Source organism: Carettochelys insculpta, chromosome 20 (genome assembly GCF_033958435.1).
Source record: "Carettochelys insculpta isolate YL-2023 chromosome 20, ASM3395843v1, whole genome shotgun sequence".
NCBI lineage: Eukaryota > Metazoa > Chordata > Testudines > Carettochelyidae > Carettochelys > Carettochelys insculpta.
This window is the reverse complement of record NC_134156.1, coordinates 23,575,194-23,595,246: the sequence shown is the minus strand read 5'-3', so window position 1 is coordinate 23,595,246 and position 20,053 is coordinate 23,575,194. Positions and strand designations below refer to the sequence as shown.

Genomic DNA, 20,053 nt, shown 5'->3' with positions numbered 1-20,053 from the left:
TGCAGGCTCCATGGCTGTCTGTCCTGGTGATGGACATCTCCGCCTTGGGCTCCACCTGCCTGGCCTTCGCGGGGTCAGAGCTACCTTGCTCGAGTGAGGCAGCACCTCTGTGTGCTGCTGACCCTGCTTTTCCAAGTCCCTGAGCCGCACCAGCCCCCACCGACATCAGCAGAAGCCCTGGGCGCCCTGCTTCTGAGAGCGCCTCTCCTTGGGCACCCTGTGCTCCTGCGGGCGGCTGTACCTGCAGGGCGTCAGGCGGGTGCATGGGCTGCGTGCGTCTTGCCTGCGCCTTTGAGACGCTGCCTTAAAGCAATGGCAGGAGCAGGGCGCCCCCGGAGTGGCTGTTGCTGGGAGGCAGGGGTGGGGATGTCTTTAAGCTGCCTGCAAGGTGGGACAGTCCCGCGTCTTGCCCTCGCCCACTGTGCTTGGCTTGTCCCGCCCAATGGGATTCACCAGGGGGGGTGTTGGCTGAGGGCCAGGAGAGCAGTGCAGATGCTGCCCCTTTGGGGTGCCCATGTTGGGGGAAGGGCAGAGCATCCCCCTGGAGCGGGTCCCAAGGGATCCCCCCCCCGCTGTGATCCGCCGCCCTCCCCCACTTACCCTGGGTAGGCGACAGCACGGGCATCGTTGGGGAGGGGGCAAACAAGGCTGCTGCTGGGGAAAGGGCCTGGGCCAAGGACTGAGTTGGAAACGGCCTGTTGATACACTCGGCCCATCAATCACGCCTGAGCCGCTCACGTCCCCGCCTGTCAAAGTGCCAGTCATCCCCCGGCTGCATGCCGGCCGCACAATAGCACTGTCAGTCACCATTAACGCGGCCTGGGGCCAGCTCAGTGCCTGCTCCGCCAGGGACCGGGACGTGCGAAAGGCTGGTGGGTGCAGGGCTGAGTACCGGGGGGGAGGGGGGACTCGGTCTGGCTGGGCTCCACACACCCCCATCTCCCGAGGAGTGTATCAGCCGCATATCAGCTGCTCCCCCGCAGCCCATCACCAGTATGTCAAGCCTTCCTCCTGCCCACCCGGCCTCTCTGACACCGCCTGCCCACCAATGGTAGCTTCCCCTTCCTGTCCTCCTGCAGCACTCGAACTCGTGACCGGGAGGTGAAACGCACCACCTGGCTCCCATCCCTCCTTTCCTCAGCACCTTTCACCTCCGGGGCAATATTCCCGCTAAGTTTTTCTGTCCGTGTGCAGAATAAATTTTGTTATGTGCACTGATGCGGGGGTGGATGTGCACCACCAATACGAACACAGGCTGCCGGCTGTGGGCGCTCTGCTAATCAGCTGGGCGGCCCCTGAATCTCTCCTGGGTGGCCGCCCCGGTGCTCAGTTTACAGGGAGCAGTACCCCTGGGTATCTCTCCAGGGCAGGCAAAGTCAGCAGCTGTATTATTGTCACTAGCGAGTTGTACTGTGACAGTCACCAGGGCAAAGCCAGCTGGGCCCGGTGCAGGCTAAAAAGCAGCTCCTGGGACCTTGTGCCTGTCGCATACTCTTTGGCTGTGCAGAAGAGTTACAGCTGTTATTCCCATTTTACAGAGGGAAACTGAGGCACTGAACTATAAAGCAGCTTGCTCAGGGTAACGCAGGGGGATGCCAGACTGGGGAACTGAACCCAGCTCTTCCTAGGCCTAGGCTTGTGCCTGAATCATCAGAGATCATTCTCTGCTCACCTCCCCGCCCCTTCCCCCCCCCATTTTGACTCTCTGTTACTGAGCCACGTTCTCTCGCCCATCAGTATCTCTGAGTAATTTCGTATCCCCCCCACCCCCGCTCCTCCTTTACAAAGCCGAACCACTAGGGTGCAAAAATCCACACGCTCTGCCTTCAAACGCCAGGAGCTCATGTCTAAGGGCATCAAAAAAAAAAAAATCTACATAGAAAATTTCCAGGGAAAGAGCTTGGCTGCATGTAAATCGGAGGCCCAGAAATCTCCTGGCCTCCGCGCTCGCTTGTGCTCCAGGTTGGTAAGTAAATTGACAATCCCTGAACCACCGAGCTGCGCTGTGCAGTGTAGCCTCGGTCAGACCCGCCTGCCTTGTCGCTTCGGGCTCACTCGCGGGGTTTTGTTTTCTTGGTTTTTATTAAGACTTTGCTGGTGCGGCTCTGCCTGGACGAGCTGGTCCATGTTCGTAAGCAGGCTCCTTGCTCGGCCTCCGCCAGGGTATGAGCGACATTGCTCCAGGCCGTCAGGTTCCAAAGGAGGTGAGGCAGAAAATGAGGGTGGGTAGGAAAGCCGGGTCGCCAAAACTGGCTCAATGAATTGGCTGGATTGCAGCTGCTGCCGAGATCAAACCCCATTCCGCCAGGTACTGGATGGACGTCTGGTGAGCGAGTGGCTCCACCCCCAAAGGAGGGAAGAGCGGCTTTGAGATGAAGTGATGTGCACAAGGGCACACAGGGAGGCAGTGGCGGAGGCAGGAGCTGAACCCAGGGTCCTGAGCCATCCCCTGGTCAGGCACATCCAGGAGCGGAGCAGGGAGCTGGACACCCACACAGTCGAGCTGCTGCCTGCACCCCTCCCACTTCCCTTTGCATGCGGGGCATTTGAGAAGAGAGCAGTGCTCCAGTTCTGGGCTTGGCCGCTGAACCTGCTCCCTGCAAATCCCAGGGAATCCGGCTCTTGGATTCAGGAGCAGAGCCCGAGAGGGAGACGGCTGAACTGGGGCTGGGGCTGTCTCATCCTCTGAGTCATTCCCCCTCCTACTCTTCACAAAGGGTCTGCTGCAGGTCTCCATCTCCCTCTGGCTCAGGTTCTCTGGGTTCCTGCTGCTTTCTCTCCCAGCCCCACCTGAAATTCCCTCCCCCCCCCACCAGCTGCTTCATCATCATTTCCACAGCAACCAGCCTCGTCATTACAGAGCCGGGCTAGAGGACTCCAGTGGGGAAGGAGCAAACGAAATCTTCAGGCACAAGGATGCCCTCGGCATGCAAATGAGGAGAGTGTCTGCGGGAGGATAATAAGGGTTTCAGGTCACACTGTGCCTGCCCCAGTCAGCTGCAGCCACCTCTGGGGTGGAGGATGGCAAGCACCAATGCACAGAACGACCCACTGAAGACTAGAAAGCCAAGCTGAGGAAACCTCTCCTTCCTCTGAAAGATGCCAGGAGATGTCTGGTGTGCCAGAAACGCAGCCGGACCTTGGAGGACTCACCCAGAGCCAACATTGTTTCAGCACTAAGTGAGCAATCTCTGCACAGCATTGCTGTGTGCTGGCAAAGCAGAATCACACAACTGTAGAACTGGAAGGAGCCTCGAGAGGTCATTGTGTCCACTCCCAGCAGAACCAGGCACCACCTAGATCATCCCTGACGGGTGTGTCTGACCTGCTCTTCCGCATCTCCAGGGATGGAGATTCCACAGCCTCCCCGGGCAATTTATTCCAGTGTTTAACCACCCTGACAGTTCGGAAGTTTTTCTTCATGTCCAACCTAAACCTCCCTGGCTGCAGCTTAAGCCCAGTGCGCCTTGTCCTGTCCTCAAAGGTTAAGGAGAATAATTTTTCTGCCTCCTCCTTTTAACAACTTGCAATGTCATCATGTGCCCTCTCAGGCATCTCTTTTCCAGAGTAAACAAATCAATCTTCCCGCACGCGTCCAGTTTCTAGAGATTGAATCCCTTTTGTTTCTCTTCTCTGAACCTTCTCCCATTTGCCCACATCTTTTCTGAAATGTGGCACCCAGAACTGGACGCAGTACTCCAGTCGAGGCCTCATAGGCAGGAGTAGACCAGAAGAGTTACTTCGTGTGTCTTGTTCGCGACACTCCAGTTAATGAAGCCCAGAATGTTTGCTTTTTGTCACACGTAGCTGCTGGGCCTCACCCCAGAAGCAGCTGCATTTTGGTGCTGCGTGAGAAATTAGGATCGGTGGTGTTGGAGAGAGGATGCTTTTCAGATCTCTGTCTCCCAACATTCCACTGTCCCCTGCTGGTCTCTGCGCACAGCCAGGGCGCTTGCTCACTGGTGCTGAAGTCTCTGCTGCGTGCGGGTGGGAACTGGGCGGGGGTGTTGGGGCAGAGGGACACAGGACTAGCTAGCTCTGAAAAGGCTGCTGGGAACTTTGCAAGCACCTGACCCCGGCACGATCAATAGCAGAGTTACACGCCGCTTCTCCTGCTCTGAGCCGTTTCAGATGGCCGAGGGGCTTCAAAGCAGCCAGCAGAGAGTGTGCGTTTGAGCTCCAATTCAGAGGGGTGAAGACTTCAGGGGCCGACAGGAAGCAGTCGCTCCTAGGTCCCCGCGCCTGGAGGCGGCTCTCAGCTGGGCACAGGGAGGAGCTGCCTGCGCACCCTGAATACACCTGCGTGTCATGGGTCAAGGCATCTGCAGCCCGAGTGTATTGCAGCTGCGCTGGACGCCTTGGGCTCGAGGTTCGACTGCTGCTCGTGGTCTGGAGGGCCGGGAATTCTGGAGCCATCCCAGACACTGCCTGCCATCCCCACTTCCCAGGCAGTGGCGTCTCACCCCCAGAGGGATCCCCCCAGGCGTGGAACGGGCTGTGCACAGGGCCAATGGCCATGTCTGCCATCCCTCCCACCCCAGTCTGTATTCCCCTACTGCCCATCCCAGTCGCCGTCGTTTGTAACCAGTGCACCAGGCCTCGCTTGTGTCAGAGCTGCCCCCACCCCGGTGAGCCTCCGCCGGCTCCCTTCCCTCTCCGGGGGCACGTCTGAGATCGACACACAGTCCGGTCTCATGCCCAGCCTCGCCGTTCCCTGGCGGAATGCGGCCCAGAATCGGTTTTGATGAACGGCTGTGTTGGATAGCGTGGCAGAGAGCAGGGAGGGGGCCGTGCCCCCCACCTGGGGTACCCCGGCTTGGGGTAGCCAGATTCATGAGGCCACCTTCAGTTTAAAGAATGATCGTGGGACAAAGGGGGTTGCCTCTTATAATGCGCCTGGCTGTGTCTTTGAGAGCACTGCCCTCTAGTGGATGGATTAGCACGGCTCAGGTGCGTTGCATGGGACCTATACATTCATCACCCATGGAGATTCTCCTTTAGCTCATGGGGCAGAGTCTGGGTTTCTGGGCAGGAGGATCTGAATTCTGTCCCCACTCATGGCAGGATGTTCCACTGGCAGTGGAACGGCAGCTGTGAACTCCTTGGTGTCCCAAGAGCCTTTCCGCTACTCCCAGATGGAGTCGGGGCAGCTTGGGTGTTGAAAGCAGGACTGGGGCCCAGCTGGTGGTTCACGGTTGATCCTTGGGCTGCGTCGGCTCAGGCAGGGCTAGTGGAGCACAACTCCAAAGCGGGCAGCCTGCTGGAGAGGGATAAGGCTGGATTTGGGAACCCTGTGATGGGTGTGGAAACCGTCCGGAGCATGGCTCTCAATATGTCCAAGCTCTGCTCCCTTTCCAGAGTCTGATTTCTATTGCTGACCCCCAAGTTCAGTCTGTACGAAAGGTTAGTGGGGACTGCCTGACCTCGGGCTTTTTGTGCAGCCTGGTGTCAAATAAGGCAGCTGGCTAGAGGAGCTGGGGTACCCCCAAAAGTCCTCTTTGTACTCCCAGGGCCACGCGTCCCTCTGGCTGAGAACCATGGCTTGGCCAGCCCTCGTGCTGTCCTGCGCTCCAGGAGACACCAGAACCCTGCCAGATAAGCAAGTTTGGTTTCTCCTGTAGGACTCACCCAGCTAAGAAGCTGGGGATCTCCTGCTTGTGCTTAGAAACAGCTGGGCCCCAGCACTCAAGCACCTTGGAGACCCTTAGTTCCTGGGGGGCAGAAGTAGCCCCCTCCTGCCGTGTGCTCTGAGCAGCAAACTCACGCAGGGAGGAGTCCACCGGCAGGACCCCTGTGTGGGGAAGGGAATGCCTGTGAGAGTCTTTGGGCCTTTGGCTGGTGACTGCCCAGTCCAGACATTTCCACTCTCCAGACTGACCTAGAGCAGCAGCTGAAGGTGAGCAGCACCTCTCTGTGATCGAGCCCGCCGACGGGGAGGTCAAAGGGGGCAGTTGCTCTGGGGCCCAGAGATTCAAAGGGACCGGACGCACCCGGCCACCACCCTTGCGACTACCCTGCGCAGCACACTGGGGGCAGCTCCAGCCCCGCCCCTTCAGTTTGAAGCCCCCTTTCTTCTTCCTGAGGCCCCGCCCCTTTAGTCTGAGGCCCCGCCCCTTCTGACAGGCCCCGCCCCTCCTTCCCAAGGCCCTGCCCCTTCAGTCTCAGGCCCCGCCCCTTCTCGGAGTCCAGAGCCAGCAGTCCCCACCACACACAGACGTTCCCCTTGCCCGGGGCTGTCAGATCCCCACCCATAACAAATGCCCTTCCCCTGCAGGTCACTGAGAGGGTCACGGGCTCCGGCTGCACCCACTCAGACCTGCCGCTCCAGTAGGCAGCGCGTGGGACCCTCATTCAGGCAGCAGCTCGAGCGCTGGGCCACGTCCACGCTCCGAGCAGCTCCTGAGCATTCTAATCCCGGTTCGATCAATACTCACCCGCCAGCAGGCCTGGCGGGCTGCAGCTCTGGTGCTGTCTGCGTCCAGCCGAGACGTGAGGACCGGGGCGTGAGCGGGCGCTGGGGCTGCCAGCCGCAGACGGGCAAAGGCCAACAGATGCCGGAGGCAGCCATGCCTGGGGGAGTGCCGGATGCGAGGGGCAGCGGTGTGGTTGGTGGCCAGTGGAAGGCGAGGGCTACAGCTGTCTGGGCCATGGCTAGTTGCCAGGGAGATATTCAAGAGACACTATTACCTTGCATCCCCCGCTTGGCCTCTGACAGTGAGCGCCGGGTCTGGTAGCCTCAGACTCTTGGGTTCCAGCCCCTCGGGTGACTGTGGATGGCGCCCTTGGGTTCCCATGTGCCGGGAAGCCGAGGCGCAGCCCCTTCCTTGCCTGGCAGGGTGGGCAGGAGCTTTGCAAAGGAGCTCCAGAGCAAAAGCATCGTTATCGCCACTGTCCGCACAGGAGAAATCACCCTCCAAAGTCCCCTCCCGCCTCTCCTCTCTCTTGCTGCACTTTCCGCTGTTTTCCTCCTTCAAGCTCCCTTCCCCCCAGTCCCCTGTCCACCCCATCTCTGCCCCCAAGGGGTGCGCTTGGGTAAACCCCCACAGCTCAGGGTGGGGGGTTCTCCGTGGATAAGCCATCCCCTGCCGCTCCCAGCTCCAGCCTGGCAAGTTACCCCCCGTTCTGGCTACGGTGGGCTGGGCACATGAGCTTGGTGACCAGTGGCTGGGAGGGGAGTTAGGGCGTGGGACTGGCAGCCCAGATTTACCCGCTTGAGGGAGGGAGCTTGATCTGTTTGAACAGAACTCTGGGTTCTCGGCTCTGTCCCTGACACGTACCACCCTGCCCTGGGTTTTCCGTCTGTGAAGTGGGGTTGAGACTAGCTGCAGTGGGGTACTGGAACGGGCAGTCCTGGGAGGGGGAAGCTGGCCTTGGGGCAAGCGCAGCACTGGGCTGGGACTCTGGAGATTGGCTTCCTTCTCTGCCACTGAATCTCAGTGTGCCCTGGGCAAGGCTCTTCACTCCCTAGGGCTTCCGTCCCCAGTGGGTAATCTTGGCGTGCTCCCCCGCCCCCGGAGCCCTGGACAATGGGGCTCTGAGCCCAGCACCCTGCAGGCTGAATGAGCAAAGAGGAGGAGTCAGACTGAAGCCAGCCTGGGACCCAATGCCCGGCGAGCTGCCCCAATCTCCCAGCAGGGCAGCTCTGCAGGAGTCAACAGAGGCAGGTGTCAGCGGCTTTGGGAAGGGGCTGGGCTGGTGTGTGCCCATGTGATGTGGCTGAGGCTAGTCTTGGGAGGAGGGTAACCCTGGGGGAACGAGGGGGACCCTCTGCTGCCAATTTCTAGTCAGCCTGGTGCATGGCGGCGGCGGCTGTGGGACCCACACGAGCGGTGTGCCATGGGGGGGAGCAGTTGTGCGGTGCATTGTGTGGTGGGAATGCAGCGGGTTTAATTTTCACCCCCTTTGCCTCTCTGTGCAGACGACGTTGCGCCGTATTTCAAAACGGAGCCGGTCCGCAGCCAGGTGCACCTGGAAGGGAACCGCTTGGTCCTCACCTGCATGGCGGAGGGCAGCTGGCCCCTGGAGTTCAAGTGGCTTCACAACAACAAAGAGCTGACCAAGTTCTCTCTGGAATACAGGTGAGTGAGGCCCACGCCCAGGCCAGCCCCTGCCAGGCGGCAGGAACTGCCAGGACTGCCACGTCCAGAGCAGCTTCAGCCATGTGGCTCCCTGCACCCGTGGATGTGCCCTTCCCCTCACTCCGCCACTGGCCGGCCTTGTCCCTGGAGCTGGCTCACACTCATTTTCCCGGCAGCTTTAGGGGCCCTTCTGGACCTGGCTCGTGGGGCTCCCTGGTTCACTCCGTGGCAGCCAGGGCTCCTGCTCGCAAAGGGTCTGGGAAGGGCTGTGCTTCTCAGCTGGTTCTGGGGGACAACGGATGCCGGGGCATCCCAAGCACTGCGGGGGGTCCCAGGGAGGACATGTAAGCCGACCAGTTTCCTGGGGTCGGGGAGGACGTGGGGTTGTCTTGCTGGGGAGGGGGTGCAGAGCAGTGCTCCCTGGGAGCTTAAGTGGCCATCCAGAGGAGATTCAGCTGCCGCCCTGGTGATTATCTGAGCGCCCACAGCCGGCAGAATGCGCTTCTTCTGGCGGTGCACAGCCGCACATGTCTCGGTGCATGTAACAAAATTTATTCTGTGCATGGATGGAAAAAGTTAGAGAGAACACGGCGTGGAACCTCTCAGCCCCCCACCGAGGTTCCTGGCAATTCACCGGCCTGGCCCTTGTCCAGGCTCAGCCCCCGGCTGTGGTCCACCTGGATGGGAGGGAAGGAGCAGTGCGTGGGAGCCGAGCACACCACGGGCTGCTTTGCCACCGCGGTGTGTGACCATGCTGGGGAAGCGGGGTTTAGCAGGCTGGCGTGGAGGGACGCACTCCAGCAGAGCAGCACAGGGGCCGGGGCGGCATTGCTGGTGTGCAGCCCAGCCAGGGCACGGTTGGCAGAGACCTGCATGTTTGTCCCCATTACGGAAAGAACGTGAACGCGCTGGAGAGGGTTCAGCGGAGGACAATGAGAATGATTTGGCGGCTGGAGCACATGGCCTGTGAGGAGAGACTGAGGGATTTGGGGTTATGTAGTTTGCAGAAGAGAAGAGTGAGGGGGGATTTGAGAGCAGCAGGCAACTTCCTGAAGGGGGCTCTAAAGAGGATGGAGAGAGGCTGTTCTCAGTGGTGACAGATGGCAGAACAAGGAGCGATGGTCTGAAGTTACAGGGGGGAGGTGTAGGTTGAATATTAGGAAAAACTCTTTCCCTGGGCAGCTGGTGAAGCACTGGAATGTGTTACCAAGAGAGGTGGTGGAATCTCCATCCCTAGAGGATTTTAAATCCTGGCTTGACAAAGTGCTGGTTGGGACGGTTTAGTCGGGTTGGTCCTACTTTGGGCAGGGGGCTGGACTCAGGGATCTCCTAAGGTCTCTTCCAGCCCTAGGAGTCTATGAAGGAGCAGGAACCGGAGCCTCTCAGGGTCACTGCTCTACCAGGAGGGTTTAAAAACCGCTCCCCAGGAGCAGCCAAGCTGTGGTCTCTGCCAGGAACCAGCACCACCCTCTGGCTGAGACGTTCCCAGGAATTTGGACAGGAGGAACACGGGGAAACCCATTGGGCACGGAAATATTTAGTGAAGGATTTCAGTGCGGCTGGCAAGACCACCAGCCCCTCGCGCCGACCCTGGGGGCCGCTTGGTTTCTGCCTCCTTGGCTTGTGTGCAAAAAGTCCCCTGGCCAAGAGTTGCCGTCTCTTGGGGCTCCCTCCACACCCCGCCGGGCACCTCTCCCCGTCTCCTCCGCGTGCGTCAGCCTCTATTTGAATCAATAATCCAGCCCTGGACTAGCCCTTCCCCATCTCAAGTAATCAAATCCAAAGGTTTCTCGTTGCCCTAGCAACGCTGAAGTGGTCCAGGCCCCTGGGAACGTAGGCAGTGGGCCCGCCTGTGAAATCCTCTCCCTGGCAGCGTCCTTGAGGGGCCGTCGTTGGCCCCACCAGACCCCCCAGCCTGCTAGAGAGGGAAGTAACTTTGTTTTGTGCTGGGTCAGGGCCCGGGCGTGGCGGAGGCAGGCCGGCCGGCCCAGCTCTGCCCTTGCGGCATGTGGGGAGGGATGTGAGTTCAGGAGCAGCGTGGAACTGCACGCTCACGTTCCGTGCGAGGCGGAAAGCAGAGCCCGGCGTGTGGGAAGGTTTGCAGGCTCCTGGCGGGTCCGTGGGCGCGCTCCCCAGGAGGAGTGAGGGGGCCGGGTCCTTCCCGCCGTGCACAGTGCGACAGGCCCAGCCGGGCTTTGCTTTGAGGCTTATTTTCCCATCTGAAATGCCGGGAGGAGAACACAGAGCTGAGCGCCGCATCTGCCCGTCTGTGCTGAGCCCAAGCAGGCAGCGAGCTCTGGGGAGGCCGGACTCACACCTTGACCCACAGCATCCAGGCCCGGTCCTGGGGTCTGCGCTCCAGCCAGCCGCTCTGGACGCTTGCCTGAGTGAACGATGGCTCCATGGCTGCCATCATCGTAGCATCTGGGCACCTTCCCGTCATTAACAAGCTTGTCCTTACATAAGCCCTTGGAGCTGGGCCGGGTCATCTTCCCCATGTCATAGATGGGGAAACTGAGGCACGGAGCTTTTGCAGGCAGGGAGCCAGCTGGGCGTTGAACCTCGAGCTCCCAAACACCAGCCCAACGGCTTAACCCCTTTACCGTGGTGAGGGCCAAACTTTCCAGGCTTGGCCTGCAGTGAATCTCCGGGACGGGGCTGGGGTGTGTCCGTCACTGAGTGAGCCAACGTCAGATAAACCGTGAGTGAAACAGCCAGAGCTAAGCAGGTGCCCCCTGGCGGAGTCAGTTCAAAGGGGTGAGCAAGACTCAGTGTGACACGCCGGTGTTCCCTGGGTGCCCTTCGCTGGGAACAGACCCCAGGAGCTCCTGTCAGCTCCCCGAGACTTCAGCACCGAAGGGGAGTCACAGCAGCCGGGGGCTAGCGCCCGGCCCTAGCTCTCGGGGTGCACGGCACTGGTACGGCTCCCCCACTCCCCGCCTGGGGCCGAGGGACCACCGCGACGCCTGCGGCAGCCCCAGGGAGTGTGCAGAACGAGGGTGGGGCCAGTCGCGGGTGCTGGAGATCCCCCTGCCCAGGCACACAGCTGCCAATCGGAGGGCGCAGACGCTCCCATTCAGGGTTCTGACTGCCTGGCCCCAGGAGACACTCCTGGCTTTCTGCAGCCCCTGCGGCTGGAGCTGACACCCCCCCACCCCCCCCGCAGGATGCTCAGCGCAGGCGACTCAGGGGATTGACAGGTCGGGGGAGGCACCGACGTGGGAGCGTCTGCACCCCAGAACCCTCGTGCCCTCCTGTTGGAAGCTCCTCCTGTTCATGGGCCCAGTTGCAATGCAGAGGGACCTCCAGAACCCAAGACAGGTGCCCCCGCTCTTTGCACACTCCCTGGGGCTGCCGCAGGCATCGCATTGCGGTGGTCTCTCGCCCCAGTGCCACTCACCCCGAGAGCTCGAGCCAGGCACTAGCCCCTGGCTGGTGTGACTCCCCTTGGATGCTTGAAACACTGGGGAAGTGACAGAAAAGCTGGAGGTGCTGTGGGCAGGGTGGATCTCTGGGGCGCCAGCAGGCTCGGGGTCGGCGTGATGAGTGATATGAGGAGCCAATTAAGCAGGGCAGCTGGAGAAGCGCTGGGGTGGATACCAACACGACAGCTCTCTGGCAGCTGCCTGCCACGGCGTTTCCAAGGTGGGTTGGTTTATTCATGTGACAGGTGCCGGGGCTGGAAGCGTGGCGTGCGTACGGATCAGCCTGGAGAGGAGCCAGGCCTTGCTGCTCTTAAAGGAGAAGGCAGGAAACGGCCGCCTCCGTCACTTGTCACAGCCCCAGGGCCGTGCGTTAGGGGGCTCCTCCCGTTCGCTTGGAAACTCCTGCCACGGCTGCACTGTGCAGAACTGGGCCAGGGAGCTGTCCTGCTCCCAGCGGTGGCGTTTCAGTCTGGGCTGCCTGGGCTGAGAACCCAGCCCCGTCTTTGCGGCGTTGGGAGGGTGAGATGGAGGCCGTTCCGCAGGGGAAAGGCCTGTGTGGGTAGGGAGGCTTGGAAAGACGTCGGGAAACGTCAGTGTCACACACACGTGCAGACCTACGAATCCCATCCGCCAGAAGTGAAACCTGCAGCTGGACGGAGTCGGGGCAGTGCCGCTCGACAGCTCGTCTGAGTTGGAATCGCGGCTCCTCGCTTGCTGTATTCTGGTGGGACGGTTTGTGTTTTAAGGGTGACAGAGCCAGGGCTTGCAACCTTGTCTCCTTTCCAAACCCCTGGAACCTCCGGAACCGGGGCACAGACCCCCTTGGGAATCTGAGACGTCGTCTGCAGACCACTGCTGGAGAGCTTGAACTTTTTGACTCTCGAGTCTGTCGTTCGGTAGTTGTCTGTCCCCCTCCCCTGCCGACGTTTTCTCACGGCTGTGAACCTAAAACAGGAAAGCAGTCCTGGAGCACTTCAAAGCCTCACCAAATCATGTCTTAGGTGCTGAGCTGTCTTGAGGCAGACCCACTTCTTCAGATCTGAAAGCTCAGCACCTGATAAATTATTTGTTAGCCTTGAAGGTGCTCGGGGGCTGCTTTTTTGTTTGGTGAAGATACGGACTAACACAGCTACCTCTCTGAGACGGTGAACATTTCAACTCATAGAAATAAAGCTGTTTAAAACTGTTCCTGGCTATTATCCACTGAACTGGTGGAGAAATGAGACTGGGACTTGGCCCAGGCTGTGGAAGGAGGGCTGGAGGCGAGCAGGTGTGATGCCAGAGTAAGAGGCAGAGGGAAAGTCTGGGGGGCAAACAGCGAAGATTGTATCTTGTCCAGGGCCTGGTCAAAGGGACTGGCTACGTGGAGCTGCAGGTAAAAGCAAACGACCTGTCCTCAGGTCTGTGGGCGGTGAAGCAAATCACTGCCTGGCTTTCACCCGTCTTCTCCAGCGGCTCAGGCCCAGCCAGCCCTCAGCAGCTCGGCTCCGCCTGGCTGGCTGCACCAGTCCCCGAGCAGCCGGGGGCACCGAGAGGCAGATTTGGGCCTCTCGGGTGGAAGTTGGTGGCTGCCGGTGCAGAGGCAGAAGCTGTGGAATTAGCGGTGATGGGCGTGAAGGGAAGGTTAATAGAGATGCAGGTGGCATGGCGCCAGCCAGTGGGGTGCTTGTAATTAGCAGTTAACGAGTTTAGAAGCGGACTTGTCCATGGGGACAGCCTGGAGTGTGGGGGCGGGGCAGGGCAGGGCAAGGAGGCCCTTTTCTGCCCAGGCGCTCTCCTTCCTCTTGTGTGGGGGTGGCCGTGGGCACGGTCTGCGGCAGGTGAGGAGGTGGGCGCTGGGGAGCTGCCTTGCCCCCCTACTCTGGCCTTGCAGGGCCTCTTGCTCTCCAGGGGCTCCGGCGGGTCTGTGCCTTGCTGGCGGTGCAGGCTTGGCAGAACTTGGCACAACCGCAGTCCGGTTGCACTGCAGGCCCTGGGGCCAAAGGGGTGAGGCTGGTCCCCTGCATCCCCCCCCACTGCCCAGGAACCCTGCCTTCTGCTTTGCTGCCCAGGGCCTGGCACGGGTGTGGCATCACGGTGGGGTTCGCCTTCTGCTGCTGGCTCCTCAGATGCCCCCCACGCTGGGCGAGGGCAGAACCTGCCTTGCCAGGGGGAGCACAGATGGGTCCAGGCAGGGCAGAGGTGGGGTGCACTGTTGTCTACTGTGGTGCTTCCCACGGGCAGGGCAAGCCAGAGAGTGCCAGGCCTGGCAGGTCGCACAGAGATGGGAGCGGAGGGTCTCTGCCCTGTGGGCAGCCAGGGGCAGCTCTCCCGTCAGGGTGAGAGAGGGGCCATTGGCTGGGAGATCCACCGCCTCCTCGTTGCAGGTTACCACATCAGCCAGGCCGGCGGCCTCTTCCCGCCATCCCCGCGGGGGGCCGTGCCGAGCCGCGGCTGCGTAGCTGCGGGCCAGGCTGGCTGCCGGCGTCGGCACAGCGCGTCCTCGGTGTATGGGGCCGGCGCTGCGGTGGCGTGTTCCACCCGGCCCGCTCAGCGTGCTCCGGATCCGTCCGGTGCCTGGGACTGTGAGCCAAGCAGCAGACGTGCCGTACGGCTGCCAGCCGCTCGCTCCCACCGGGCGGCTTCGGGGCTCGGCAGCAGTGCCGGAATGTGACCTGAAACCCAATGCTGTGGCTTGCTTTCTCCTGAGCCCAGCTCGGCCGGCCCTGCCACGAGCTCGCTCCTAATGGCACAATTACCACGCCGCACGGCCCTCCTAGCAGAAGAATCACTCACGGTTCTCCAGCAAATCCCCGTTCCGGGGGGAGAAAAGTAATTTCGCAGGTCACAATTGTTTATTATCTTCAGTGCTTCTCTGCTCTGGCGGGGTTTCTGGTCAGAGCAATTGCTTTGTCAGGGACGTCATTTCACAATTAACAATGAATTCTGCCGCCGCTGGAGCCCGTGTTTCTGCAGGTACGCTGGGACGTGGGTAATAGGGGTGTAGTGTTTGCCATTCTAATACCTGGTACAAGGGACTCCTGGGCTCGACTCCTGGCTCTGCAAGTCCTGGTGCCGCTGGCTGGGAGGTGCTTCCAAAATGCACAGCGTGGTAATTTGCTCGTGTCCAGGGGACGGGACCGAGCCCCCAAAGGGAGTTAGGCCCCTTGGTTTCAAGGGACTTAGGTACCCTGATTCCATAGGCGCTGTGGGCCCCAGGCCCTCAGGCCCTGGCACAACAGACACAGTCCCCGCCCAGAAGCAGGTGCACAGCAGGGCCCGGAGGTGTGCCTGGCAGCCAGCAGACTGCGCCAGGACGGGGTGAGCACTGCCGTTTGCAGCCGGTCGCTACCCCATCGGCTCCGTTGCCAGGGCGGTGGACTAGGGCCCAGCTTGCTTTGTGTGAGGTGCTTAAAGGGCACAGGGGCAGCCCCGTCGCCGAGGCGTCTGGGCAGTCGCCGGGCCATGCCTCCCCCCACGACAGCACCTGGGCGCAGCTTGGGGTATTGTCCCAGGGTTGCAGCCCCCGGTGCAGCTACAGAAGAGAAACGCCTCTCTCTCCACCCAGGCGAGGCCCAGCGGAGACGCAGGCTCCGGCATCAGGCATTGTCTGATAGCCCCAGCTGTGATGGCTGCCCTTGCAGTTCGGTATTGTCTGACTCTCCGTATCGCCCTGACACAGTTGTGCTAGGAGCTGTACAAACACCGAACAGAAAGCCAGGCCCTGCCCCCAAGTGCTGGCAGCCAGGGGGCTCGGGGATGCCGGTTGGCCGCCCTGTGGGAACAGCCTGGACTGTGAATGGGAGCGCTGGATTTGGGTGGAGGGCTCTTATCCTTTGCACACACCCCCCGCGGGCTAGAACAGCTTTGATGCCTGGCTCTGTGAGCCAGAGCGAGGCACTGGCCGGGTGGGCCAGGAGCCCAGGTGTCCTGCCTCTGTCTCCCATTTAACTGCTCCAGCAGTGCTGCCCGCAACACGAGAGCTGCCCTTGGCCACTCGCAGGACAGAGACCGCCCCCCCTCCATCCCCATCTGCATGCAACCTGCCAGGCCTGGCTCTCTGTGGCCTCCCCTGCCTGTGGGGAGTGAGGGCCGTGGTCCCAGAGGAGCTGATAACAGTGCACCCCGTTGAACCTGGATGCTACCTCTGCCACCGGCAAGGCAGGCTCCGCGCCGGCCGAGAGCTACAGCCTGGAGAGCTCTTGGCCGTCCAGTTTCAGCACTGGCAGCTCTTGCTCCGACCTGGGCTCAGGCTCCTCTCGCCGAGTCAGGCGTTGCTAACTCCCAGCCCGACGTCTGCTCCTCTGCGTTCCATTCCCACCCCACCCGAGATCTTGGCCCGGCAGTCGGGCGCCCTCCATCCCTACCCGACTGCTCTCCCTGCACGCACCCAGCGGCTCGGGAAGGGCTGGGCTCTCACCCCGGCAGCAGAGGAGGACGGCATGCGGGCAGGGAGACGGCTGAGCACGCCTGGGGTCCGCCCCCCGCCCTTCCCTCAGGGCGGCAGCTCAGCCGAATAAGTTCACTTTTTTCTTTTTAAAGAAAAGAGCCCGTCTCCAGGTTCTGCCTCGTGTTGCCATAGCAACTTCTCTTTTCTTCCCTCTGCCAGCCAGGGCCCGGCGCACAAAGGGGAGCCCCTTGAGGAGGATGTGGGGGAAGGATGCAGGTCAGACGGCCCTGCCTCCTCACGCAGCCCTGGGGGTGCATCAGCCTGGCGCAGGGTGACGAAGCATGTGGGTTTTCTTCCCCTAGGGAGGTTACATGCATTTCCTGATGCCCTGTAGTGACACCAGGTGAGCGCCTCAGTTTCCCTACGCACAGCATCAGTGCCTGGTGGTGATGGGCGTTCCGGTGTAATGACTCTTCACATATAGACAGTGGGGCTCCAGGCTATTTGTAACCTAGGCAACCAGGTGACCCCTTTCTTCCCTGGGAAACACGACAGAGGTGGAGGAGGGGGCCCTGGCTGGTGTGAATGGGAGCTGAGCCGTGGAGTGGGGCAGTCTGGTCTGGCTGGAGAGGGAGGAAGGGGGCCAGGGCCCAGCTCGGGGACCCCTCTGGGCCCGTCTCCCCAAGGTGGATGGTACTGATGGTGTCTGGTCCCTGTGCTGACAAGTGTGTTCTACACTGTGTCCCTGTCTCCCCGTCACCTCCTGTTCTCCCTGCCGGCTGGGGCCACGTCTGCCTGCGAACGTGGGGTGGAGGGTGCAGGGCCTGGGACCCCTCACTCTGTCATGCGCAGAGCTGGCAGGCTTTCACCAGGGAGCGAGCTGGGCTACCTAGCTCACTGTGGCCTGGAGAGCTTGGCCCACATGGCTCTGCGAGAGTCCGGACAATGACTCTTTCATCCCTACATGCGTCTGAACAACATCACTGTCTGCAGAGCAGCTCCTGCCTCCCCTTTTACCTGCCCACTGCATTTGTCAGGGAAAATGCCAACCAGGAGCTTGGGGAAACCATTCCTCAGGGCAGAAGGCAGCTTAACCCCGCCTCTTCAGGGAGTTTGAGTCTGGGAAGTTGGAAAGATTTGCTTAGTGTGTGCTGCGTTCCCTATCCCAGCTCCATGCAGAGACACTCCTCTGGCTCCGGGCTAAGAGATTATTTTCCTCCATTCCTCTCTCTAGCCCGCGGCTCTCCCGTGGGTTCTCCAGAGTCTGAGCTCTTTTCATACCAGGAATCATAGCATGCAAATAAGGCGGCGCGCTGGCTTTAATGAAAGCCTCCGAAGGAAAGCGCTTCTCGGGCGGCTGGAGGGTGTTTATTTCCCCTGCCGAGAAATTTGACATGCAGATTGGTTAGGGCTGGTAATTTATCACATGAAATTGTCGGATTAGGGATTGCGTAGAGTCCTGCTCCCTTCTAAAATCGCATTGTGCATATATATTAGACTGTTGACAGACAGAGGCTGACGCACACGCCCCTCTCCCTTGATTAGATACCTTCTCATTTCACTCCCAGCCCCACTTTCTTCCACAGCTGGTCCAGGACTCCAGCACCCACCCAGAGGATTTCCCCACTCTTCCCCCAAGCCCAGCAACCTCTCTGCCAGACGCTTGGAAGCGAGGAAAATTTAATTAGCTCCTTGGCTTGCCTTTACAGACTGTTGCTCACCCCCTTCCTGCCCCCCGAAAAAAAATCTTTGCATGACTAATTCCTTACAAGGCTCTGGTTTGGATGCCCAAGTCACTGGTTTTGCGCTAACGTGAAGCTGATGGATACGAGAGCAAGAATTGGCTGCTCAAACCAGCCAGCAAAATCCCAGTTTGGCTTCTGGGCTCCTTCCTCGGGCGTTACAAGCACACGGTCTTGGGGCAGCTGTGGGGATCCGGGCGGAGTAAGGAGGTCAGGGTTCAGCTAGCTGCTTGGAATTGACCACAGGCCTTCTCAGGGACGTGCAGCCAGTTAAATATCAGATGTGTCCCAAGCCTTGCAATGTTCTGGAGAGTGCACCGAACGAAGTGGAGTTAAGTGGACAGCAATGACGATGAGGAGGTGCCTGGGGCACATGACCTATGAGGCAAGGCTGTGGGATTTGGGGTTGTGTAGTTGCAGAAGAGAAGAGTGAGGGAGGATTTGATAGCAGCCTTCAACTTCCTGAAGGGGCTGTGAAGAGGATGGAGAGAGGCTGTTCTCAGTGGTGACAGATGGCAGAACAAGGGGAGCAATGGTCTGAAGTTACAGGGGGAGAGGCATAGGCTGGATATTAGGAAACGCTACTTCCCCAGGCGGGTGGGGAAACATTGGACTGTGTTGCCTAAAGAGGGTGGAATCTCCATCCCTTGAGGTTTTTAAGTCCCGGCTTGACAAGGTCCTGGCTGGGATGGTTGAGTTGGGGATGACCCTACTTTCGGCAGGGGGCTGGACTTGATGACCTCCTGAGGTCCCGCCCAGCCCTAGGATTCTAGGAGTCTATGTTTCTAAGGGGTGCGGGGGTGTCCTAGGCTGGACATTGGGCAAAACTATTTCACTGGGAGGGTGGTTTGCGTAGGGAGGCAGTGGAATGTCCATCCTCTAAGGTGTTTAAGTCCTGGCCTGACAAGGCCCTGGCTGGGATGATTTCGTGGGGGTTGGTCCTGCTCTGAGCAGGGGACTGGACTCAGTGACCCCTGAGGTCCCTTCCAGCCCTGGCCTGTGATTCTGTGGTGGAGAGGGGAGGGGACGGGACGTGAAGGGCCAGGGAGTCCGTGCGACTGCACCCTGCCTGTGGGGGTCCAGAAGCTGTGCACCACTGTCCCACAAGCCGGGTGGCACCATGCCCAGTCCCGGAAGGGGGTCGCCAGTCCAGTGTTTGGGGGCGAATAGGAGAAGGAGCGGCTGTGGGGTCAGTTCTCCAGCTGGTTCTCCCGACTCAGGGCAGGTGAGTCCCCTTCTCCCTATGGGAGGCTGATCCCGCACTTTCTCGGGGTCACTGGGTTGTAGGGTTGGCTGGCCAGGTCCATTCACTGCTCTCTGCTGGGGAAACCAGCCCGGCTCTTGCCTGGGCTCCTCCGCGGCGGTGGAGACTCTGCCTCGTGGGGCGGCACGGGGCGCTTTCGGAGCAGGGGCGCTGCGTTCCAACCCCATTGCTGGCAAGAAGGTCTTTGCGCCCGCCCGCGGGCTGCAGTGCGTCTGCCGTGGCCTTTCGGGATCACCGGGCCCTGCCCCCCAACCGCAGGCAGATGGGACGCTCGTCCCACAGGGAGAACAGGAGGTGACGAGGCGACAGGGACATGGCGTAGAACAGACTCGTCAGCACCGACACCAGTACAGTCAGCCATCAGCACCATCCACCTTGGGGAGCGGGGTCCAGAGGGGTCCCTGAGCTGGGCCCTGGCCCCCTTCCTCCCTCTCCAGCCAGCCCAGACTGCCCCACTCCACAGCCCAGCTCCAATTCACAACCAGCCAGGCCCCACTCTGCTTTTGTCCTGATTCCCAGGGAAGAAAGAGGTCACCTGGTTGCCTGGGTCACAAATAGTGAAGGAGGCCCATTGTGTACGTGTGAGAAGCCGTCACACCAAAACGCCCCTCACCACTATGCACAGATCCTGTGCCTAGGGAAACTGAGGCCCCCACCTTGAGTTACTATAGGACAGTAGGACACACACACAACCTCATAAAATCCTCACAGCCATGTTCCCAGCAATGATTCTTTATGGAGGAAAGTTGCCAGATTTTCAGAAGGCCAATGCCGTGAGAAGCCAGCAACGCAACAGGGGTGTTTCCCTTTTGTGTCTGGGGAGAGAAGCTCTTCCGAGCGTCGGTTTTCTCGTGCCTAGGTCCGTGGGTTGTTGTAGGGTTGCTCTGGAGGGCTGGGTAGGGCTCGTTGTTGCATGAGAACCAGTCAGTGCTCAGTGACTGGTTCCTGGGAAGGGGAGGGACTGTGAAAGAACCAGGGCTACCAAGCAGGGTCTATTCGTGAGTTTGGAGGTGTAGGCCCAGGAAGCTGAGGAAAGTAGGACGTGTACTCGGCATCCTGCCCTGACCTTGGCTGTATCCCTCTCAGATACTGGAACGTGAATAGCCGTCTTGTTTGTACCTCTCTCCAGCCTGCCAGGGCCGGGCCCTCCATCCTCCGCCGAAAGCCAGCAGATT

General features: G+C 60.4%; 1 protein-coding gene across 2 annotated transcripts in view; it reads left to right on the top strand.

Annotated features, from left to right (window-relative positions):
• The window catches only part of SDK2 (sidekick cell adhesion molecule 2), a 161,411-nt gene that overhangs the window by 66,225 nt on the left and 75,133 nt on the right, over window positions 1-20,053 (top strand). For both annotated transcript variants that reach the window (XM_075014612.1, XM_075014611.1), the window contains exon 2: window positions 7,919-8,078. In XM_075014612.1, coding sequence (XP_074870713.1) covers window positions 7,919-8,078 — 160 coding nt within the window. The remainder of the gene's footprint in view (window positions 1-7,918; window positions 8,079-20,053) is intronic.